The sequence below is a fragment of the Xenopus tropicalis genome, chromosome 2 (genome assembly GCF_000004195.4).
Source record: "Xenopus tropicalis strain Nigerian chromosome 2, UCB_Xtro_10.0, whole genome shotgun sequence".
In the NCBI taxonomy this organism is placed as follows: Eukaryota; Metazoa; Chordata; class Amphibia; order Anura; family Pipidae; genus Xenopus; species Xenopus tropicalis.
In genome coordinates, this window is record NC_030678.2 from 32,074,914 (window position 1) to 32,100,123 (window position 25,210).

The window sequence follows — 25,210 nt, forward strand, 5'->3', positions numbered from 1 at the left end:
TACTGTATATATCCCGCGAAAAGCGGGACAGTTGGGGGGTATGTATATATACACACACACACACACATATACACAGTGGATATAAAAAGTCTACATACCCCTGATAAAATGTCAGGTTCCTGTGCTGTACAAAAATGAGACAAAGATAAATCATTTCAGAACTTTTTCCACCTTTAATGTGACCTATAAACTGTACCACTCAATTGAAAAACAAACTGAAATCTTTTAGATGGAGGGAAGAAAACCAAAAAAACTAAAATAATGTGGTTGCATAAGTGTGCACACCCTCTTCTAACTGGGGATGTAGCTGTGTTCAGAATTAAGCAATCACATTCAAAATCATGTTAAATAGGAGTCAGTATACACCTGCCATCATTTAAAGTGCCTCTAATTAAACCCAAATAAAGTTCAGCTGCTCTAGTTGGTCTTTCCTGACATTTTTTTAGTCACATCTCACAGCAAGAGCCATGGTCCACAGAGAGCTTCCAAAGCATCAGAGGGATCTCCTTGTTAACAGATATCAGTCAGGAGAAGGGTACAAAAGAATTTCCAAGGCATTAGATATACCATGGAACACAGTGAAGACAGTCCCTCCAAAATTGATGAAAAGACGAGAAGGAAACTGGTCAGGGAGGCTGACAACAATCTCCCGTATTCTTCATATGTCTGGGCTATGGGCTAGAGTGGCAAGGCGAAAGCCTTTTCTTACGAAGAAAAACATCCAAGCCAGGCTACATTTTGCAAAAACAAATCTGAAGTCTCCCAAAAGCATGTGGGAAAAGGTGTTATGGTCTGAGGAAACCAAGGTTGAACTTTTTGGCCATAATTCCAAAAAATATGTTTGGCGCAAAAACAATACTGCACATCACCAAAAGAACACCATACCCACAATGAAGCATGGTGGTGGCAGCATCATGCTTTGGGGCTGTTTTTCTTCAGCTGGAACTGGGGCCTTAGTTAAGATATAGGGAATTATGAACAGTTCCAAATACCAGTCAATATTGGCACCTTCGGCTTCTGCTAGAAAGCTGAACATGAGGAGGAACTCCATCTTTCAGCATGACAACGGCCCAACGAATACATCCAAATCAACAAAGGAATGGCTTCACCGGAAGAAGATTAAAGTTTTAGAATGGCCCAGCCAGAGCCCAGACCTGAATCCGATTGAAAATCTGTGGGTTGATCTGAAGAGGGCTGTGCACAGGAGATGCCCTCACAATCTGACAGATTTGTTGTGTTTCTGCAAAGAAGAGTGGGCAAATCTTGCAAAGCCAAAATGTGCCATGCTGATAGACTCATACCCAAACAGGCTGTAATAAAATCAAAAGGTGCCTCAACAAAGTATTAGTTTAAGGGTGTGCACACTTATGCAACCACATTATTTTAGTTTTTTTTGTTTTCTTCCCTCCGCCTAAAAGATTTCAGTTTGTTTTTCAATTGAGTGGTACAGTTTATAGGTCACATTAAAGGTGGAAAAAGTTCTGAAATGATTTATCTTTGTCTCATTTTTGTACAGCACAGGAACCTGACATTTTATCAGGGGTATGTAGACTTTTTATATCCACTGTGTATATGTGTGTGTGTGTGTGTATATATACATACCCCCCAACTGTCCCGCTTTTCGCGGGATATATACAGTAGCCCCCCATACACAGTAGCCCCCCAATTGCCCCCATAGAGAGTACCTCCAATAGAAAATTCCCCCCATACATAGTGCCCCCCATAGACTTCTTGTGGCTCCTGCTCCTTATTCGGCTCCTCGTACGGCGGCGACAGGACCTTTTATAAGGTTGCACCCTGTGCGTACGTGTGACGTCACACGTACGTACGGGCGCAACCTTATAAAAGAACCTGTCACCGCCGTACGAGGAGCCGAATAAGGAGCAGGAGCCACAAGAAGTCTATGGGGGGCACTATGTATGGGGGGAATTTTCTATTGGAGGTACTCTCTATGGGGGCAATTGGGGGGCTACTGTGTATGGGGGGCTACTGTATATATCCCGCGAAAAGCGGGACAGTTGGGGGGTATGTATATATACACACACACACACACATATACACAGTGGATATAAAAAGTCTACATACCCCTGATAAAATGTCAGGTTCCTGTGCTGTACAAAAATGAGACAAAGATAAATCATTTCAGAACTTTTTCCACCTTTAATGTGACCTATAAACTGTACCACTCAATTGAAAAACAAACTGAAATCTTTTAGGCGGAGGGAAGAAAACAAAAAAAACTAAAATAATGTGGTTGCATAAGTGTGCACACCCTTAAACTAATACTTTGTTGAGGCACCTTTTGATTTTATTACAGCCTGTTTGGGTATGAGTCTATCAGCATGGCACATTTTGGCTTTGCAAGATTTGCCCACTCTTCTTTGCAGAAACACAACAAATCTGTCAGATTGTGAGGGCATCTCCTGTGCACAGCCCTCTTCAGATCAACCCACAGATTTTCAATCGGATTCAGGTCTGGGCTCTGGCTGGGCCATTCTAAAACTTTAATCTTCTTCCGGTGAAGCCATTCCTTTGTTGATTTGGATGTATTCGTTGGGCCGTTGTCATGCTGAAAGATGGAGTTCCTCCTCATGTTCAGCTTTCTAGCAGAAGCCGAAGGTGCCAATATTGACTGGTATTTGGAACTGTTCATAATTCCCTATATCTTAACTAAGGCCCCAGTTCCAGCTGAAGAAAAACAGCCCCAAAGCATGATGCTGCCACCACCATGCTTCATTGTGGGTATGGTGTTCTTTTGGTGATGTGCAGTATTGTTTTTGCGCCAAACATATTTTTTGGAATTATGGCCAAAAAGTTCAACCTTGGTTTCATCAGACCATAACACCTTTTCCCACATGCTTTTGGGAGACTTCAGATGTGTTTTTGCAAAATGTAGCCTGGCTTGGATGTTTTTCTTCGTAAGAAAAGGCTTTCGCCTTGCCACTCTAGCCCATAGCCCAGACATAAGAAGAATACGGGAGATTGTTGTCAGCCTCCCTGACCAGTTTCCTTCTCGTCTTTTCATCAATTTTGGAGGGACTGTCTTCACTGTGTTCCATGGTATATCTAATGCCTTGGAAATTCTTTTGTACCCTTCTCCTGACTGATATCTGTTAACAAGGAGATCCCTCTGATGCTTTGGAAGCTCTCTGTGGACCATGGCTCTTGCTGTGAGATGTGACTAAAAAAATGTCAGGAAAGACCAACTAGAGCAGCTGAACTTTATTTGGGTTTAATTAGAGGCACTTTAAATGATGGCAGGCGTATACTGACTCCTATTTAACATGATTTTGATTGTGATTGCTTAATTCTGAACACAGCTACATCCCCAGTTAGAAGAGGGTGTGCACACTTATGCAACCACATTATTTTAGTTTTTTTGGTTTTCTTCCCTCCATCTAAAAGATTTCAGTTTGTTTTTCAATTGAGTGGTACAGTTTATAGGTCCCATTATAGGTGGAAAAAGTTCTGAAATTATTTATCTTTTTCTCATTTTTGTACAGCACAGGAACCTGACATTTTACCAGGGGTGTGTAGACTTTTCCACTATATCCACTGTGTATATGTGCGTGTGGCATTTCTTTTTGTGCCATATATATATATGGGACAAAAAGAAATGCTGTGCGCACATGGCGGAATTTTTTGGCCACACCCATTTTGTGACCACACCCCCTAAATACCACTCCCATTTGACTATATTTGGCAGGTTATTTAAAGTTTGAACACATTTCTGGGGTCTTGTTTTATGTGTTATTAAAGTTTTGATTAAAAAAAAAAAAAAATTGTGTCTAAGTGCAGGGGGGGCTTGTTACCTTTCTGGGCTCTCTGCTAAAAGCTACTTTTTAATTAAATTTCTTTTATAACATTTTTGCAGCGTTCAGAGCAGGAGATCAAAGGGAAATGAGAGACTTTTCAGTAAGAATCCGGGACAGCGGGCTGAGCTGTGAAAAGAGGGACTGTCCCGTGAAAATCGCAACAGTTGGGAGCTATATTGGTGGTATATAAATAGCCATATATATATTCTAGCAAAGACTTAGTAAAATATAGCTCTGTATAAAGGAATAGGTTTTTTTTGCAGACTCACTGTAAATACACCTAATGAAATATGTATTATTTGCCATTGCCAAGTTCTGCAGCTTTTCTCTCTGCTTTTGGTTAATGAATTTGCCCCCCTCCCAAGAAATTTTCTGCAGACAACAAAGCTTCAGATGCAAAGGTAAAATGCTAAATTTCTAGTATAGTATCAGAAAACTGATATAATTCTAATATTCAAAAAGGAAGCAGTCTCCTGTTAATTACAGGCCTGTAAATACATTTGTACTGGGGTGTTTGTATGAGGGTTGCATTGTGGTCTATAGAAATTAACCCACCCAGTTTCACAGCTAAATAGTAGAACCAGTTTTACCCTACCCTGACCTGCACTTGCCCATATAGATTAGCTCTCTGCAGTATTAATTACCCCTGTTATGTAATTGCTCAGTCATCTTTAGCAGAATGAGTTGCTGTACTTTCTCTCACACCCATACTATTCAGCATAAAAAAAATGCAGAGACATGGTTATGGAGAAATCATAGACTTTATTAATAGCGATAAATAAAAAAAAGGACTGGAAATTCTTTAATGCCAGCTGTGCATGAAAGGCAAAAACCCTTAGCGCTCAGGCCAATCTGCACTAAGGGAAAAATTCCTTTCTGACTCCAAATGGCAATCGGTGTTACACCCTGGATCATGGCTATAAACTCACACACACACAAACATACACACACACACACACACACAGAAACACACTTAAAGGAGAAGGAAAGGCTAGTAAAGAGTTAATCTCAAGCTGCAGGCATACCTTCAGTTGTCTCAATAGTGCCCTTAAGTCTCCCCATATTTCTCCTGTTCAGAAGATCAGAAGCCCAACAGGAAGAAAAAACGCTGAGCTGGGTACAGAAAGTTCCCATAATGCCTCACTCCTGCACAGACACCCAGACCAACTGTACATGCTCAGTTAGTAAGAATGTGAGTCAGCTTCCTGCTGATTGGCTCAGATCCACATTCCTAAGGGGAGGGTGAGTTCTTAGCATTCTTGGGGAGGAGGGGAGCAGGAAAGAGCAGAAAGCTGCATGTCTCTGGCACATGAATTACAGACACAAGAAATCTTTTCACAGAGAAGCCAGTGCAGCGTTTTTGTGAGTGCTTATGGCTGTATTTACATAGACCTTTCTGATAAAGCTTTTCCTTTCCTTCTCCTTTAAGGATCGGGGAGAGAGAAAGGAGGATCAGGGATGGAGAAAGGGGGGAGGATCAGGGATGGAGAAAGGGGGGAGGATCAGGGATGGAGAAAGGGGGGTTGATCAGGGATGGAGAAAGGGGGGAGGATCAAGGATGGAGAAAGGGGGGAGGATCAGGGATGGAGAATGGGGGAAGGATCAGGGATGGATAAGGGGGAAGGATCAAGGATGGAGAAAGGGGGGAGGATCAGGGATGGAGAATGGGGGAAGGATCAAGGATGCGAGAAAGGGGGGAGGATCAGGGATGGAATGAAGAAAATGGAAGGGGAGGATCAGGGATGGAGAAAGGGGAGAGGATCAGGGATGGAGAAAGGGGGAGGATCAGGGATGGAGAAAGGGGGGGAGGATCAGGGATGGAGAAGGGGGAGGATCAGGATGGAGAAGGGGAGAGGATCAGGATGGAGAAAGGGGACGAGAGGGATCAGGGATGGAGAAAGGGGAGAGGATCAGGGATGGAGAAAGGGGGAGGATCAGGGATGGAGAAAGGGGGAGGATCAGGGATGGAGAAAGGGGGGAGATCAGGGATGGAGAAAGGGGGGAGGATCAGGAATGGAGAATGGGGGGAGGATCAGGGATGGAGAAAGGGGGGAGATCAGGGATGGAGAAAGGGGGAGAGGATCAGGAGGAGAAAGGGGGGAGGATCAGGGATGGAGAAAGGGGGGAGGATCAGGGATGGAGAAAGGGGGAGGATCAGGGATGGAGAAAGGGGAGAGGAATCAGGGATGGAGAAAGGGGGGAGGATCAGGGATGGAGAAATGGGGGAGGATCAGGATGGAGAAAGGGGGAGGATCATGGGAATGGAGAAAGGGGGGAGGATCAGGGATGGAGAAAGGGGGGAGGATCAGGGATGGAGAAAGGGGGAGGATCAGGGATGAGAAGGGGAGAGGATCAGGGATGGAGAAGGGGGGAGGATCAGGGAGGAGAAGGGGGAGGATCAGGGATGGAGAAAGGGGGGAGGATCAGGGATGGAGAAAGGGGGGAGGATCAGGGATGGAGAAAGGGGGGAGGATCAGGGATGGAGAAAGGGGGAGGATCAGGGATGGAGAAAGGGTGGAGGATCAGGGATGGAGAATGGGGGGAGGATCAGGGATGGAGAAAGGGGGGAGGATCAGGGATGGAGAAAGGGGGAGGATCAGGGATGGAGAAAGGGGGAGGATCAGGGATGGAGAAAGGGAGGAGGATCAGGGATGGAGAATGGGGGGAGGATCAGGGATGGAGAAAGGGGGGAGGATCAGGAATGGAGAAAGGGGGGAGGATCGGGGATGGAGAAAGGGGGGAGGATCGGGGATGGAGAAAGGGGGAGGATCAGGGATGGAGAAAAGGGGGGAGGATCAGGGATGGAGAAAGGGGGGAGGATCAGGGATGGAGAAAGGGGGGAGGATCAGGGATGGAGAATGGGGGTTGGATCAGGGATGGAGAAAGGGGTTGTTCACCTTAAAATTAACCTTAACTAATTATGTAGAGCTTTTTCTGTGGTTTTTTTTTTAACTATTCAGCTTTTTGTTCAGAAGCTCTCCAGTTTGAAATTTCAGCAGGTATCTGATTGCTAGGGTTCAAATTACCGTAGCAACTTGTTTGAATGAGAGACTGGAATATAGAATATATTCTATTAATATACTAAACAGAAAGATAAGTAACAGTTACATTTAAGCTTTACAGACCAGTGGTTTTTGGTTGCTGGGGTCAGTGACCCCTATTCAAAAGTTGGGAAGAGTCAGAAGAGAAAGGCAAATAATTAAAAAAAATTATAAGAAATAAAAAATGAAGACCAATTAAAAAGTTGCTAAGAATTGGCCATTCTATAACATTCTAAAAGTCAACTCAGAATAAGCCACCCCTTTAAACTTTTTGAGGGATGCTGGGGAATTGCAGCCCAATAACACCAGCTGGAGGGCTGCAGGGTTGACATCACCAGTGTATACACTGCAAATATCTCACATTTGCTACTCCGTATCTACTCTGCAACTTCGTACTGCCCCCTGGGGGGGACTAGTGATGAGTAAATCTGTGCATTTTATTTCACCGAAAATTAGCGAAATTACAAAAATTTGCACTACACTTTGAAGTCAATGGGGGCAACTTTTCCCAGACCTTGGCAAAGTTTTTGCAGCCATTGGAATCTATGGGTGTTTTTTTGCAGTGATAAATAGGGGGAAATATTGGTTATCACTAGGCGTGGAAATATTATTTGTACTGTAGGCAGAAGCTGGTGGCTAACAAGAATTCTCTTTTTCCTATAATCCCTTCCCATTTGTAGGAAACAATTACCCATCAGCGCAGAGGCGGCTCATATTGGAAAGTGATTAAAGCATAATCAATTCTCATTTGGCTGTTCCTGACCAGTAATAGCAGGATAAACAGAAAGCCTGCGCCGTTAGTCCTCATTAGGTGTCGCTAGGTGAATCAGGCTGGCCCCATGATTAGCACAGACAATGATTAACGGGATCAATAGTCCAATGTTGGCATCAGCAAGTCACAGCCCAGTAACCCATCAGTTAACAGCACAGCTCTCGGCACTTTGGGGTACAAGTTCTTTGTTGTTGCCCTTATCTGACTCGCAGGCTTGCTTTTATTAACTTTGTATTGCAGTTACCTAGTGACTAAATCTGCAAAGTGTGGTGACCCTGGCATTGATTAAACCAATTAAATGTAATGGGTGGAATCTGATTGGCTGCTTGTGGCACCACCCACTTTTGGGCATTCCCACAAATATCATATTTTTATTCAGGCTGACCCCATGACTATGTGATTCAAGTTTGGGGAGTGCAGCCTCAAAGCTGTAAGATTGGCAGCAGTTTGAAAATCTTCCCTGTCAAAATCGATGGGAAAATTGGGGGGTTCGGAGCGGCGCCACAAAAAGACGGGGGGTGGGATCGCTTAGAAAAGCACAAGCAACCTGCTCCGCTATAGGGCGAAAAAGTGTGGGGAGTTTGGGTGTTTTTTAAATACTGAGACTTTAACTTAAACTGATATAAATAATAAATTTAAGCTGTTATTCCTCGGTTACTACCAGGCCGGACTGGCAATCTGTGGGTTGCTGTAAAGTGCCATAGACACTCACTATTTATTGGGCCTCTGTGTACTAGAAATGCCAGGGCCTAGTTTGAATCCCAGCTGAGGCCTTGTTACTACTGAGAATAGTGGCAGCTCAGCTGCAGACTTGGCTGGGCCCCATTTGATAAGGTTGGATGTGTTCTCCAGTGTTTTCCCCACTCTCTTCCCTTTCTTTTCTGCTATGCCCTATGGGTTTGGGCCATAAAAGCACCTCTGTAGCAGGCAGATCTCTCCCAGGCCCACCCCCTGCAAAATTAGTATCCACCATGGGTTTATATACTTGCACTAGCCCAGCCAACCACTCTAGCGGATTGGACACGTGTAAATAAATAAAAATAATAACAGCACACTGGTCACCTCCACACTCTGGCTAATCATTTCTCTGGTGTGCCATAGTACCAGCATTTCCACATACATGACTCCATCTCCATGAAGATAACTTCCAACCCTGTGATCACATTTATGCACATAACTCTAACCCTTTTTTTCTTCCCCGGAACCCCGTCGCCATCTCTTGCCATCTACACCATCTCTTATCTACACCCAAAAAACAAATCTAAACCCCCCCCCATGAATTAGACTTTCCTTGTGCTTTAAAAATAACGAAGCGATTTGTATACCTACTGGCACATGTAACAAACACAGAAAGCTCTTTCCCAGAAGACCTTTTGCTTGTGGAGATGGACCCTCATTTGGTTTCCCAGCAATCAGTCCAGTTAGGGTAACATTGTCAGATAGTAATGTGCTTTCATGATTTGTATATTACTCAGCTGAGAGGGAACCTGGACAAAACACTGGGCTAGAAGGTAATTTTAATCATGGAAAACTCTATGGAAACTACTCAGGTAGATAATTAGTTTAGTATACAAGCCCGTTCCTTTGTTGTGACCGTTTTGTCAGCTGGAGTCAGTAATTGCACTAGTAATCTAATTAACTTCCTTGCAAGATCCAAACATGGAGTAGCTTCCCTTTCCCTGTTTAGCTCCAGAGATAACAGAAACCCTAGGCAAAAAGTCGTTTCAGCACAAGCCCTATTGTTATTAAATATTAGCACAATGTTGACGAGATATTGTGAGACAATTTGGTATTTGTGGATTTGGATTATTTACTATTTAGCTTTGCAGATTTTCAGTTTGGTCTTCAGAAAGTACTGAAATTGTAGCCTCGGAGAAGGCAGCAAATGATTCAAAAACTATAAAACATGAAGACCAATGGAAAAGCTGCTAACAACATGACATTCTATAACACACTAAGGTGGGCATTTATTTACTGTTTTTTTTTTCCACAATTCAATTTTTTGGTGCGAAAACACAATTTTTTTTGCCATTTATTATGCTTCAAAACCACAAAGACCAAAGATGTAACAGAACACCATCTAAAAGCTGTTGCACTCATGGAAAAGTCAATGGGAGTTGGCAAATTGTAATAATCTTTATGTAATTTATGGTTTTCAGGTTGATGGTTGATAAATCTGCCCCTAAAAGTTAACAACCAGCAAGTCTATCCCGCCTGTACTGAATCACACAATGGAACGAGAGAGTGAGACGCCCCCTGAAGAGAAAGAAAGAAGCGGAGACAACATGGGGAAGGTACTGCTGCTTTAAGCAACACATCATTTAATTACAAGTCAAGTTCAATAACAGAGGGGAGTTATTTCCAAGGACTAAAAAATTTCATGAGTTCTCATAACAAATTGTTTCCATCAGTAAATACACAAACATTAATCCATTGCTGTACAAAGTCGCGGTACCAAACCCTTCAGGTGCTGCAGTCACTGCAATAAGGCACTTCAGGAGTCATTACATATTCATAGAGAAAAGAGAGATGTAAAATAAAGGACCAGAGTGCCTTACTGGAAAGGATGACTGACACTAATACTGCATGGCTTTGGCCTCCAATTCAGCTTTGGATGAGAATCTCTTTGGGCAGGATGTACCCCTGGGCTGCGTATCTATCATGCAGGAGTTCATTGACAAAATAGCTATGAAAGAACATTCTCTTCCTTTCAATAGTGAGTAGAGCAGTTTATTACAGGCCAGAGCATTCCCTGCATACTTACAGCTTCAGGTTTGACAGGCAAGTTAAGTTCAGACAAATGTGTCCTTGCTTTACCAGTCATTAGCTTTATGCGCCAGGCTTGGACAGAGAGGGCTGCACATAAGCAATTCTATAGGTAGCCGGGGCTGGCATGGGGGGGCTCATATTTAAGGGGCATGATGCTGCTGGCTGAGAGACATAGCTACAGCCCTTTGCCAAAGACTAACCCTCTAATAAAAGTGTGCCCAGGTGCAGTAACCCATAGGAGCCAATAAGATATTTGCCTTTAAGCAGGTGACCAGTACATGCTCATAGGTTGCTATGTGTTCCTACCCCTGGGCAAAATAATGGTAATCGCACTTACCCTGCACCCATGTGTCACATGATTAAGGCTTGGAAATGTGTCAGTGAGCATTCCCAAGCTATAATGGCATGATTATACCATTACTCCCAATGCATAAGCATTTGCCAGCATCCCACAAAATGATCTGTGCGCCATTAGGGACCTGTCATATTAACCAGATTAAAAAAGCAAGAGGTATTTTTAGTACTCCGCTACAACATTAAAAAGTAAACCACTGAGTGCAATGTTGTTTTTTTTTTTCCAGGGCAGTCCCAATGTGGCCCTCCAGGAAATGTCCCTCACATTGCACAAGACCAGACATCTTTATATGAAACCATTGATTTTATATAACTTTATATAATAAAGTATTCCCACTATAGGGAACATGTGGATAGCACGGCTTTATCACACTGCACAGCATCATAAGAATATGGATCCTTTTTGATAAAGGGTCACTACATCTTCTGAAATGCTTTGCATTGCTTTAAAGGCACAGTAAAGTCTGTCTCTTCCCTACATATCAAGGATGGCCCTGCAGATGTTGTTTAACTACTGACAGATAGGGTTGGGAGCAGCAGTAGAGCAACATTACCTGGAGAGCTAGAGCTCTAGTGCTGGAGGATGCCTCAGCCGCCTATTCATATTGAATGTAAATGCAAATAAGCAGAAGGAATGCTCCATGCAGAAATGAAGCTGGGGCTGCCTGCAGGCTTGGATGGTGGTTGTGGTGCTCTTTAGGATACAGCCCCCAACCTGCACGAGGGCTATATACATCATTCTTTGTATGGCATCTTCATTTTTGGATAATCCGGCACACCATCATGTACTAAGTCACAAGAGCACATAATTACATGAAAATAACTCAAAACTGTACAACAAAGGGGAAAGCTAAAGGGAAGATAAAAATGACTTATAAATATTGATGGCTGAATGTACATAGCGCTGGGCATGTATGTAGCAGAACAGAGAAAGCCAACCTGTGGCAACACTGCCGTGCCCAGACTGCCATTACAAGCCTTATTGGGCAGCTAGGCATGGGTAACTGCAAGCAGGGGCTCAGCTGGAAAGCCCCACGCCGGCTGCTTGTTCTGTATCCCAGGCTAGCACAGCACATCCAACCTCCAAGCAGTTGTTAGCATCAAATATACACTGTAATAAATAAGCAAAGTCTTCAGATGTCTCAGCCATGGTTGTTAGTCTTTACTAAAAGTGCCTAGAGACATATAGCCCCCTGCAGTGCTTTATTGCCCCAGGAAAAAATCTCTTCATAACACAAATCTCATACAAACACTCCAAAAAGGTGCAAGATTTGATACTCTCATGTCACACAGGGCTAGACATCTCCTCACTGGGCAGGTGGAGAAGTAGGAAAGTAAGGCAGTACAATTTGGCAATTCATAGTGAACAATCAGTCCAAAGCTTTTTCTCTTGTTACAAGTAAGTCCATTAAGGTCGGGCAACAAGGTTTCACTGCAATGAAACAGCATCACAAAGCAACACAGAATATGTACCATTTTTACAATGTGAGGCTCATATTAAGTAAAACTGAATTCAGAAAGCAAATAATTGTGTCCTCATAAAAGGAACGGTAGTGCATCTTTAGCAAGGAGTCGGAGGGAAATGTTTTCCTTTGGGGTATTACACTGCTTCCAGCTGGGACGGGTTGGGTGCCAGTACCAAGACATTAGACGGCGATGCCATTGGTCACTGCAGAAAGACTTGCAGACAGATCTGTTAAAATGTGTAAGCATGAAGTCAGCATGGATAATGGCTGCTGATGCCAAAACACATCTGCTGTGAAATTTATGATCAGTGTTATTGGTTTCCTGGTTGAACATCCATCTTGTTTTCCTTGAGGCATTAAGTGATGACTGGGATGTATTCCAGCAGAAGATAAAATGAAGGGAGGAAAAATCATATGAAATCATCTTAAATATTAAAGTCACCGTTCTCATGAGTAGAATGTATTAACAACTGAGATATCTGTGGGAGGCTCAGAAAAGCACCTGCCAGGTATTGCGATTAATCCTAATTATTCCATGATGGCCTCTGTGCAGTCTGTGTGCAAATGGAGAGGCTATCGGCAGTCCTTTATAATGAACATTATTGAGCGCACATCTGGGCCCAGCCAGGCACACACACAAATATACCAGATACAAATTAAAGAGCACTTAACACAAAAGAGGTTCAAGTGAAAATCAATGGCAAATGTGCAGGTAGTCCCTGCAGTAGCATTCCCCAGCCCATACAGGCAGTTCTCAGCTCAGTGGTGGTGGGGAAAGTTTAACCCCTTGCTGGTGGAACCAGTCCCAAGTTGAACTTGTTCTGTGCATTCAATGCTTGCTGGTGTAGAGTGTCTCTTCTTCTGTGTCTGTCTCATCCTGAAAATCGTTGCTCAATAGAGACTTTTTAGAGCCAGTTGACATCAAGCGGATCTCATCCTCATACTCATCGTTGTTCTGCCGGAGTCTATGGAATCCATCTTTGTGCCGGTTGGACTTGATGGAACATACGCACCAGATGATACAGGCAGTGAGTAAAAGGGCTGACATAGTGGCACCTGTAAAAAAAAAAAAAAAAAAAAGAGTATGTATAGGTGTATAACTATGGCACAGAATGACGCCTGCAGCTACTTACCTACAGGGCAGGAAAAGCTCTTGTACAGTAATCTCATCACCTGTCACATTTAGGTTTAGAAACAGCCAGATGAGCTGTTACTGTGATGCTGACATTTATATGTCTACATATGCAAGTCCGAGTTTTTAATTTTTTTCTGGTTTTGGGATCATTTTATCCTTTTTGGTCTGCCAGTCTCTAGTCTGGAATAACAGCAGCTATCTGGTTGGTAGAGTCCAATTTACCCTAGCAACCAGGCAGTAGTTTTGATTACAGAGTAAATATAAATAGAAAAGGGCCTGGATAGAAAGTTACGTCATAAAAGTAACAACAGTAAAACTGTAGCCTGAAGGGGGGAATTGCTGATGGGGGGGGGTCAGGATAGGCAGGCAAATGATTCAACAGTAAAATTGCCAAGAACTGATGATTCTATAACTAATGCTGTAAAACAGGAGCCTCTTCTTCACTACGTTTTTTAAAGGGGAACTCTGGCTTCCAAACTAAGTACAGTGCAGTACAAAATGATTTGTTTTCACACAAAATTCTTTGTGCTCACCACAATTTATTGTGTTCGCTGGTCTCCTTATTGACATCCCGTGTGCAGTGAATTGTGGGATTGGGAGGAGGCAGGCTGAAGGCAGTCGACTACAGTTACATTTTATTTTAGTCCCAAAGCAGTCAGCCAGATCAGCAGGGGAACAGGGGGCCGGGGCTTAGGGAACTGTTCCAAGCCATATTACTACATTAAATTGATGTATATTGCAAAGTTGTTTGAAATGATGTTTTCTTTTCTTTTAAAAAGCTGGTTTGCAACTAGGGATTATTATTATTATTACAGAGAAAAAGGAAATGCATTTAAAAAATTAGAATGATTTGCTTATAATGGAGTCTATGGAAGATGGCCTTCCTTCATTCTGGAATATTCTAGATAATGGGTTTCCAGATAACAGATCCCCTACTAATTAATTAAACTTTTCAATTATTGTATACTGGAAAGCAGCTTAGAATTACATTTATATTCACTGTGCAAAAGTTGGTTGTAGAAACTATTTAAACTGCACCATAGAAATGTAATTAAATGGATAGGCTTTATATTTCTCTGGCACAATGTTGTGGAGATTCCAGCGGCCATATTGCCATCCGAAACACTGCTGGATTCAGAGCCCTTACCAGTAGCAGTTATATGTTAAAATATGATGGATGTAACGCAGTTTCTCCACAGCAGAGAAAGAAAATGGCAGTCTATAATGCCAGCTGCAAACCTATCCTCAGGATACAGGTACAGAAAGTGGTATAGAAGCATTTTAGTACATGAAGTGAATTTTGTGCTCGACAATTACCCGCAACAGTTACAACAAGCTCCCTCGGCAAGCCAAATATGCGGTTGTCCATATTGAATATTATTTCTATGGGACTTGCAGCATCATGTCGAACAAGAACCTGAAACAAAAGAGAGGTTTCCTTAGGACTGTGTGCATGGCAGACTAACATATTTTGTACATCTGCCAGTACCAACCCCCATACCGAGCCACCAAGCCAGTAGGATTAAACTAGTGAGTGCGCAATTAACTTTTCAAATACATGTGTTAGGCATATCAGAACAGGACTATTTTATAATCCAAGGAAAAGTGGAATCCATCCAGTTAAGGACATAACACATTGACTAATAATGAAAAATAAATTTTGTAGAACTCTTGCTGAGTCGAAATGGAATAGAATGCTATGACTATTAATGGGACGCAAGCCACTGATCATCAGAGTTCCACTCACAGCATTCTACAGATCCCAGTTATGAGTGTGCAATTCACAAGCAGGCTAGGTTTTTTGATCCAGCTGGACATATCAGGTCCCACACTCACTCAGGATTCACATTAACAGCAATGGCACTTGGCTCACATATATACAGGTTGGAGAAAAGCACCATAGATTGCAGCTCTCTGAGTCATGGGGGACTTAAAATCTACTAAATTAGAGAACTAAGGATCAGCGTCCCACCATAAATCACTGACAACTACCTGAATACTGACAGTGCTTGTGACTTAGAAAACAGAAACAGGGGTTACAACACAGCAGATCACATAAAACCATGAGGAAATGATATTATTGGATATTAGCAGTTGTGTTTTCCAGATCATCTGTATTAGTGGGACTGAGTCACAATTAACAGCAAGCTCTAACCTGAGTATGCTGCTTCTGGTAACCCTCAGCAATGGCGTTAATATTATGGAATCCAGGGGCAAGTAGCACATGGAAGAAACCTCCTTCTTTGGTGTAGACTTTTACTCCATCATTTATAATGATGCCAGCTTTGGGGACAGGCTTTCCAGTCTCATCCTTCACAATCCCATGCACACCCTTATGGACCTGAAAGAAAAACAACAATATAAGAATTTGTATAGTACAGCACATAAGAATAAACCAAACTGCTTGTGTTTGGCACTTCCATGCAAGCTACTCTCTTAAACTTCCCCACTGCAGCAGAAAGTTATAGTTCTCTATACTTATTTGGTCCTTGATAATTTCTTTACACAACTCAGGTATCTAAGTAAAGAAAACACTAACATGCTGTTGCCTCTGCCTTAAACCCACAGAACAGAGTGGTTCACTTTTCAGTCACTTGGCTATTGGTAGAGCACAGAGGAGCAACGTTGCCAGTATTCAGTTTCTATCACTTATTGATGTAAATGTTAAAATCCTTACAGTGTTCCCCTGCTTATATTACATGTTCAGTTTCCACTTACGTTATTAGCTTCTCCACTTACAGGTCACTTTTCTCTCTTAAAGTGAACCTGCCATGCTTAGAATCATTAGTTTGTACATACCAAAAAATATACATTTTTCCCAGCAGGTAAAGTAAGAACAATTGCAGTTTACTTCTGCTGTTTCAGCTACATTCCTGCATGTGAGCGTAACTATGTTGATGAAAAATTTGCCAAATTTGTTTTTATTAACGGTTAGTATGATGTAGATAAGAACATTTTGATATTTTTTTATTTTTGTGTTTGCATTATTTAGCTTTACATTCAGCAGCTCTCCATTCTGAAATATCAGGAGCTATTTGGTTGCTAGGGTGCAATTTACCCTAGCAGCAAGTCAGCGGTTTGAATGGCAAACTGGAATATAAATAGAAAGGAGAAGACTTGAATAAAAAGGAGAAGTAACAAAAACCAATAGAACTGTAGCCTCATGGAGCAATAGTGCTAATTGTTTTTTTGGTGCAGTGGTCAGTGACCCCAGCAACCAGAAAGTGTTGCAAATTGAAAGTAAAAAAGACAAGGTAGGAAAGCAAATAATTAAAAAACAAATACCAAACAAAAGGTTGCGTAACTAGGATATTCTGTAACCTTAATAAAAGTGAATTTATAAAGGTAAACTACCCTTTTAGGCTGCAGTTCTTCTACCTATGTGTGATTGATTACTAATTCAGGTACGGGACCAATTATCTTGGGGCCTGGTGTAGCTTAAAGCTACTCAAAAATATTAATGGTGGCTTGATTATCATGAAGACTTTATTTAAAAAGACCTCTACGGTAAATGGCAATGCTGTAGTCTGAAGCTTCTGGATAATAGAGTTCCACATAATACATCCCATAACTGTAATAACACAAAATACTTGAAACGGAACAGTCACGGCAAGCAAAAATCTATCAGAATGGAGTGGACTTTTTTTTAATGATGTCCCTTCAAACAGTTTTTTTCCTGCTGAAAATAGGTAACAATATGAGCCCCAGATTGACAGCAGGTGCTCTTGGTTGTAGCAGCTGAAAACTGTTAAGATGACATGTATCAGTTAGGCCTAACAAACATACATGTTTGAACTTTTTAAAACTGGGAAAACATGAGAAACAGATTCCCTCCTCAATTCTATTGTGTGATGTAAAAGGATAGAACTGTACAGAGAAGCGCCAGGAGATGCTTCCTGCTTCAGCAAATCAAGCTTTTGCAGAGGCCAAACAGCAGAGTGTTTTCAGGTTACACATTCCTGATGTTAGCCATAAATAATAAGATAAAAAAAATAAAAGTAAATAGGAAAGGTGCTCAGAAGAGCAATTTTACATTAAGTTCTATGGGAGGTTATATGCTCCCTTTAATAGCATCTCCTTAATTGAGAAAATACAAAATAGCTGTGATTTGATGTTGTACCTCCACAAGCATGCTAAGAAGTGCCTTTTTATTATCTTCCCAAAGCGCGTGCAGCTGTGAAGAACTAGGGAACAAGCAACAACCGGTGTAGACCGTAATCTCTGGACACTGCCCGTGAGTGACACTGAAATCCTGCAAAACAATGATCACATGGTAATCAGTAAAACGGTATTCTTCATTCAGAGGAACACAATCAAATGCTAGTGCCGCATAATACATTTCTACATATAAGCCAATGTATGACACAGCTGTTAGGGAGGTATTACTTTCATGCTTCCTTGATGCCCTCTCCATTCAGCACCACAGATGACTCCTCCGGGAATGTTTTCATCTAAAATACAAAGAAAAAGAATGTACAAGTAAAATAAAACAATAGCAACTCTTTCAGAAAGCACAGAGATGTGTGATCTACTGACCTGACTTGTTGGGGCACCCAGGATGTCCAATATGTATCAAAGGATGATTGTTTGCATAAACAGAGGCCAAATATTTCAGAGTATCCTTATTCTCCACTGCAAAGAAACAAATGAAAATTGTATTATATAAAATATATATATAAGTGAGAACAAAGCAGGAAAATTAGATAGAGTTAATATAACAGATGAGTTTGTCAAGCTATCAGGCAATAACTACAAATGCTGAGTGCTTGTATAAGACAAGGAAACTCTTTATATAACACAGATCCCCTACAGTGGCCTCCCTCCCAAACTCCACCACAGTCAATCCTAAATACTGCCCCATTTGCTGTACCTTTTATTAAATGTAGAACAGCACAGTGGGTTTGGCGACTGCAATTTCTGGCCAGCAACATGTGCAGTTGAAGTAAAGAGCACAGTGGCTTCAGATGTTCATGCTTATGGCCACCAGAGGGCTGGGCTAAACATGTCAAGTGGCTAGAGATGGAGGCCACTAAATGTGCTACTGTGCATTATATTATAACCAACTAAGATAAAAAGCTTGCTATGATTATCTTAGTTAGCCAATAAAGGTATCACCTTTATACCACTTTTGTTATTTTTTATTTCAAAAGGGTTACCCTGTAAACATTTTGACTGGCTAACACATCACCTTTTCCTGCATCTACCATGTTATTTCTTAAAATACCACAAACTATGGGTTTAACTGGCGTTAGGCTGTACAGTGCAATGCCCTCTCACCTGTGTGAACTGGGTTATCATATGGATAAGTGACCAGCAAAGATCCACCATCCAGTACAACGGAGAGGGTAAAATCCTGCTTCATGATGAGACCATCGATAATGGCATTGGTCTCTTTCTCTCGCTCTCCCACAGGCCCAGAAGAGTTACCTAGCAATCAAAACCAGGACATGGGATTTGGTAACTTCTTGGCAAGCAAAAAATACAAGATTTATTGTTATATAGTCAACAGGGATTACTGTACAGGGCGGCTGTAAATGCCAACATATACAACTGCTACATGATAACTCATTCAGGACAATAGCGCTTAAGAACCCATCTTGTCATATCAGTTACTGAAAATAAAATTATATTGGTCATTTGCAAATTTGGTGCTCCTTATTTTCTCTATTTTAAGTTACACCGACACCATGCGGTTGTCTAGGGAACAATTTAAAGTACATGTAAAGTATATTTCACTGGGGGGGGGGGGGGTGCACCAAAATACTAGGCACCCCCAGTGAAATAGGTTGCTAAGTTTTTTCCCCAGACTGGTGCCCCTGTACGGAGAAAACTGCACCAGCCTGTGAAAAAACCTCCCTAAGCGCTGCACCGGCATTTTACTTACCATCCTACCAGCGTCTCAGGCATCCCTTGCTAAAATCCGTCTTTCCACATATGCAGTAAAGTATACCTGGCAGATCTACTTTGCTGCACACAAAGCACCAAGGATAGAAGGAAGGAAGGTATTGAGATGCTGGCACAGCACTTAGGAGAAAACAGCACCGGCCCATGGAAAAGATACCTAACAGGAACACTGGCCCAAAGAAAAGCTTAGCGACTTAGGACTTCACACGTCCCATGTACCACCATTTTAAACCCTATTGTGGGAAAAAACACACGGCCTTAACCGGGATTTTGTTTAATTTTTTTTCTTGTTCCCTAAAAAACATAAAACAGGGGTTCTACTGCAAGTGGGAGAAACAGGAGTAGGTCAGAGGGAAACCTTAGAGAATTGTGTGATATTGGACTTTGCTGCAGAGAAAGCCCAGGTTTGCTCCAATGTATCTTCCAACTTTGGCCTAGCTCCAGTATGCATACACTTTGTTTTGTTACATTATTATTGCTAATAATGATCCAATATTTCCAAAACCATTTGCTTACTTATAAAGTCACTATCCAGATCCTTGCCATTTGCATTGTTTTGTCCGATGGTTGAAGTGCATTCTTTCTCTTTTGCTCGCTCCCGTCCATCAGGGTTCACCATAGGCACAATCACAATTCTTGTTCTGTCAATGAGCTAAATACAGGGAAAAAGGCAGAGAGATAATATTACCCATGATTAATGAACTCACACTACAACAAATGCTACTGCTGTGCTCAGGGGTAAAAACAAGGCAAAGAAAGTAATTTAAAGCAGTTTTAAAACAGGGAATTTATAGAAACAGGATTTCTATAGTAACAGAAACCTGCCACACCCTAGCAATGTACATAAAATGAAAAAGAAAGAATACAGTACAGGTATGGGACCCCTTATCCGAAAACCCATTATCCAGAAAGTTCCTAATTACGGAAAGGCCATCTCCCATAGACTCCATTTTAATCAAATAATTCACATTTTTAAACATGATTTCCTTTTTCTCTGTAATAAAAAAACAGCACCTTGTACTTGATCCCAACTAATTAATCCATATTGGAGCCAAAACAATCCTATTGGGTTTAATTACTGTTTAAATTATTTTTTTTAGCAGACTTAATGTAGGAGATCCGAATTACGGAAAGACCCCTTATCCGGAAAACCCCAGCTCCCGAGCATTCTGGATAAAGGGTTCCATACCTGTACTCATTTAAAACATACTATGTTTATACGGTTCATTTTGTATATATTTACATTCAATATAGAGTATACTGTTGCTGTATCTGTTAATGAGAAATGGGTCTAGTAATTAAAAAGATTTTAGAAAAGTGTTACTAAGCTGTCTGGAAAGGAATCTGTCTGTGCCCACAATAAACTGCATCCTTTTAAATTATTGCGTAATGAGGAGAAATCAATGGAAATCTGCTTTAGGAATAAAGTATATGCACTCTTATCACATAGGATTACATATAATTCTAGTAGCCATGGTTTTAACATAATTCTATATTGGATTTAGTGTGTGTAAATGAACATACCTTGGTAATAGCGTTGCTTTTTTTGTAGTTTAGGCAGAGAAACTCGGCAAATGTTAACAGAAGCTCTGTGCCAACTGGGGCATTGCCATGAACTCCTGCAACAAACCTGATCTTTGGTTCTGAAGGCTCTGATGTGTTCGGCTTATTGGAGATTTCCAAGGACCATATGTGACGAAATTCCACACTCTGACCCAGGCTGAGAAGTAGATAAGAAAATTCCCCACCGAAATGAATAGCAAATATTCATATAAATGTACACCTGCCGTATTCTTCATGCAGCACCAAGCTTAGCATGTAGAACAGTGCCACATTTAGTGCAAATACAAAAGAACAAGAATATATAAGTTGGCCTTATTTGGTTGAATCTCAGGGCATAACAGCTATATGTATACATATATACAACAATGTATTTCAGTCTTGTGGCCCAAGACAAGCTGCACTGTCCTACTAACATCTTTAAAGGCAAGCAGCACCACAGTCTCCAGTTGTAAAATGACACAAAAGCAATGCCCTATAAACACAATAAATTGAATGAAACTAAAATAATATGTTGTTAAACAGGGAGATATCAATTCAAAACTATTCCTAGCTCTCTAGTACACTGATAACACAAGTCTGCCTCCCCGTATTCCAGCTTCCACATGAAGTGCATCATTACGCTGGTGTACCATGGGTACATACCATAGATACCATACCTTCTGCACACAAATCAGGCCCAATGATTCCATTCTTAGTGCAGCAGATGGCTACAGGTAAGCCAGAAATTGTTTTTTTGAGCGTGATACAGAACCAGTCCCATTATAAGTAACTGGAAAGCACAAGTAGCACTAAATTCGTATAGCCAAACTTTAGTTTTCATACATAATTTGGCTCTTAGTGCACAAAATGCACTCTTAATGCACAAAAATGCCACTACCCGCTAAAAATGTTAGAGGAAGCAATCCCTGCAAGTTTGTGCCCCCCTGTCCCCCAGGGGTTTGCTTCCGCTATAGTTATGCCAATACCACCAACGCTTCATACTAACGCCCCAGCAGTCAATGCCTCTGCTATCAGTGTTATATCAAGATAGTTCTTATTAACCAGATGTAAATTTTTTATTAAGTTTATGATGGTAATAAATATTTTCAAAATAAAACTGTAACAATGGTGATTTTTTATTTACCTGGTCCGATTTGTAATATGTGGGTAATTAAGGTTCAGGCCATGGAGAAACTCAGACAAATCCTTGTAAGTTCTGTAGCGAAAGCGATCGATATCCCCCAATGTGGACATCAAGAAGTGTTCTAAGCCATTCTCTGCAGAGAGATCCTTTATCAGTGTCTCAAACTCCTTAGTGTTGGGATCTGGGATCTCTGCTTCTGTCGTGAATGGTTTTCCTTTATCTTCTTTGTGGAAATCTGACCCCAAGCGAACAAGGGTGAAGTTTACCAGCACAGCTTCTCCCTCTGTGACATTGACATTTTTGGTGACAGGGCCGTATCTAAAGGAAATTAAAGTCATTAGCACAAGACTTCTAGGCAGTTTCTTTCTCTACATACCACTAAACTTTAGATTAGATAATGACCTGTTTTGCCAAACTCTCAGTGTAAATTACTTATGAATATCTTTTTAGCTGCACATCTTCACATCTGCACAGGCTAAAGCATGGAAATCTAAATCCCATTTCAGGAATTTAAACAGCAAGTGGACTGGATTGTGATGAACAGGATATTAACAAGTATAGTTGGCATCTCTTCTTGTGGATATAGCGATTTGTGGTAACCAGAGTCAGCCAACCCTGTCTCCATTAATCTACCAAAAACATTTGCTGTTGACTACTTTAAGAGTTATTAGCTGCCTCCAATAACTACATTACTTTTATAAAAAAAAGTTATTATTAATAAATAATAATAATAATAATAATAATAATTAATCATATCTTATTATATCTCTAAGGTATAATTTAATTAATTATATCTTAGTTGGGATCAAGAACAAAGCACGTTTTATTATTGCAGAGAAAAAAAAATTATTTCTAAAAATTTGAATTATTTGATTAAAATGGAGTGTATGGGAGATGGCTTTTCCGTAATTCCAAGGAAACAAAAATAGCACTATTTATATCACCCTTTCTCAATACTGAACATCAGTGTCAGAATATTCCAGCAGATGTAGCTGATGTTTTGGCAGTTTTCAGTCTGTTCAAGTGTAAGGAGTATTATCACCCCCTTTTAGCCAAAATGCTTTTCACTGTCATATAAGCAGGGTAATATATCTTTTCATTGTGTTTTAAACAAATACCTTACACAACGGATGGTACAAAGGTTGGTGGGAGTGTTACTTACCCCTTTGCTGAGGCTGTTACTTTATAAGCTCCTGGGACCAAAAGTCTCCAAAAATCGCCATCCTTATATGAAGTGACCATATGATTAATGCCTGCAACACTTATGGTGGCATTCAGTATGCCTCTTCCATCGGTGGCATCCAATATGAAACCTTTGATGCCAATGTGCACCTGTAAATAAAAGAAACCTTAATGGCACCCACAGGCATGGAGAATTGTGCAAGCCATACAAGAATTCAGTTAAAGATTTCTTTAAATGTAAAATATACCATCCTTTTTGACATGAGCTCAGTATGTGTTTGCCAAGGGAAGGGGCCCGCACTGTCATGCAACACTTCCCTCACTAAGACCTCAAGTCCCTCTGCTTTCCAGAGAATCTGTGCACCACCCACTATGAAAAGCAGACAGACTACAAGTCTTAAGGTCCCCATACACGGGCCGACTATAGCTGCCGATATCGGTCCCTTGGACCGATTCGGCAGCTAATCGGCCCGTGTATGGGGAGAGCAGAGCGGCCTGGCCGACCGATATCTGGCCTGAAATTGGCCAGATCTCGATCGGCCAGGTTAGAAAATCCGGTCGGATCGGGGACCGCATCGGCTCGTTGATGCGGTCCCCGATCCGACTGCCCCATTGCCGCCCACATAATCCGATCGGGCCCAGGGCCAAACGATCGGATTATTTTTTTTTATACCTAAATGCTCCCCGATATCGCCCACCCGTAGGTGGGGATATCGGGGGAAGATCCGCTCGCTTGGCGACATCGCCAAGCGAGCGGATCTGGTCGTGTATGGCCACCTTTAGAATCCATCACTTCACAATGGAAGGGTTGTATTACACTTACACACTAAAGGATGTCAGGACATGGTTTGAGTATCATGGTTTCAGTCTGTGCAATAAAATATTTTATATATATATATATATATATATATATATATATATATATATATATATATATATATATATATATATATATATATATATATATATATATATATATATATATATATTTTATTTTTTTTTTTATTATTTTTTTTTTTATTCCTGGAAGTTCAGATAGTGTTTATGCACCTTTTCTACATCAGCCCAGCTGAATGAGCTCATGTCAAAAAGGGGGGTTTATTTTCCCTTTAACTTACCTGCTTTATGAATTGCAGCATAGAGCGACGGTTGCTTTCCCAGTAAGCAGGGAGCTTCTCAGCCATAGGGTATTTCACACAGCCAAGCTCAATTGTGACTTCAAAACAGTTTGTGTTGAGATAATTCCAGTCTTGCATTCCACCTGCAAAGAAAACATGTACTGATTTATTTACCAAAAATATATAATTATATATCATTTTGTTTTTTCAAATCCTAGGAGAATTGATTTATCTTTTAATCCCCAACAGCTTATTATCAATCTGCATATTTGTATAGAATTACACAGACACTTTCTAAGAGCTATGGCACTGTGAAATCTGCGCTACTAGCGGGCAACAAATCTACTGAAAATGTCTTTGCCTTTACTAATATCTGGATCGCAGCTGAAAAATGTGAGAAAATGCATTTTCCAGGCATAAAGTGTTTTACATGTGGCGATCGACATGTAATCAGTAATAATGAAATATAGAAATTTCCCACGGGCAACAAATCTTCATGTGTCCTCTGCTTTAATGGAAACACCTGTGTGCGGGATTTGCCTTGAGATTTTATTATAAAGCTGCCAAATAACTTGATCAGTATTGATGGTGACTGCATTGATGTAATTTGATTAGATCTTTGCTAAATTTGCCTTTTAGTATCCCTTTAAATAGCATAATAACATATGTTCTATATAAAGACTTCATTTGTGACAGTATTTATATTATCTGCAATGGTTTATACTACCAGTGTTACCCAGATAGCTCTAACATCAGAATGTTTACCTGGCACATTATACCAATTTGCACCATTGGTGATGCCTTGTGGAAAATTCTCATTGGGGTACATTTCCTTGCAGGGAAATCCTTCATACATCTTGTTATTTTCCTAAAAGAAGAAAAAGGCAAATTATATAACTGCACTTCAGGCATTAGCTTATCTGCAATTAGTAAAACAGATATTAATACAACATCATAGCAGGGACCTT

General features: G+C 41.0%; 1 protein-coding gene across 1 annotated transcript in view; it reads right to left on the minus strand.

Moving 5' to 3' along the window:
• Positions 1 to 9,918: 9,918 nt before the first annotated feature.
• Positions 9,919 to 25,210, minus strand: part of cpd (carboxypeptidase D) — a 36,328-nt gene continuing 21,036 nt past the window's right edge. Inside the window, exons 9-21 of the mRNA XM_031896665.1 lie at positions 25,008 to 25,110; positions 24,243 to 24,385; positions 23,105 to 23,274; positions 21,943 to 22,260; positions 20,781 to 20,976; positions 19,773 to 19,908; positions 18,630 to 18,779; positions 17,889 to 17,984; positions 17,739 to 17,803; positions 17,473 to 17,604; positions 15,508 to 15,693; positions 14,670 to 14,769; positions 9,919 to 13,273 (exon numbers count right to left, since the gene is read on the minus strand). Of these exons, the coding sequence (XP_031752525.1) occupies positions 13,047 to 13,273; positions 14,670 to 14,769; positions 15,508 to 15,693; positions 17,473 to 17,604; positions 17,739 to 17,803; positions 17,889 to 17,984; positions 18,630 to 18,779; positions 19,773 to 19,908; positions 20,781 to 20,976; positions 21,943 to 22,260; positions 23,105 to 23,274; positions 24,243 to 24,385; positions 25,008 to 25,110 (2,022 nt within the window). The 3' untranslated portion in view covers positions 9,919 to 13,046. The remainder of the gene's footprint in view (positions 13,274 to 14,669; positions 14,770 to 15,507; positions 15,694 to 17,472; positions 17,605 to 17,738; positions 17,804 to 17,888; positions 17,985 to 18,629; positions 18,780 to 19,772; positions 19,909 to 20,780; positions 20,977 to 21,942; positions 22,261 to 23,104; positions 23,275 to 24,242; positions 24,386 to 25,007; positions 25,111 to 25,210) is intronic.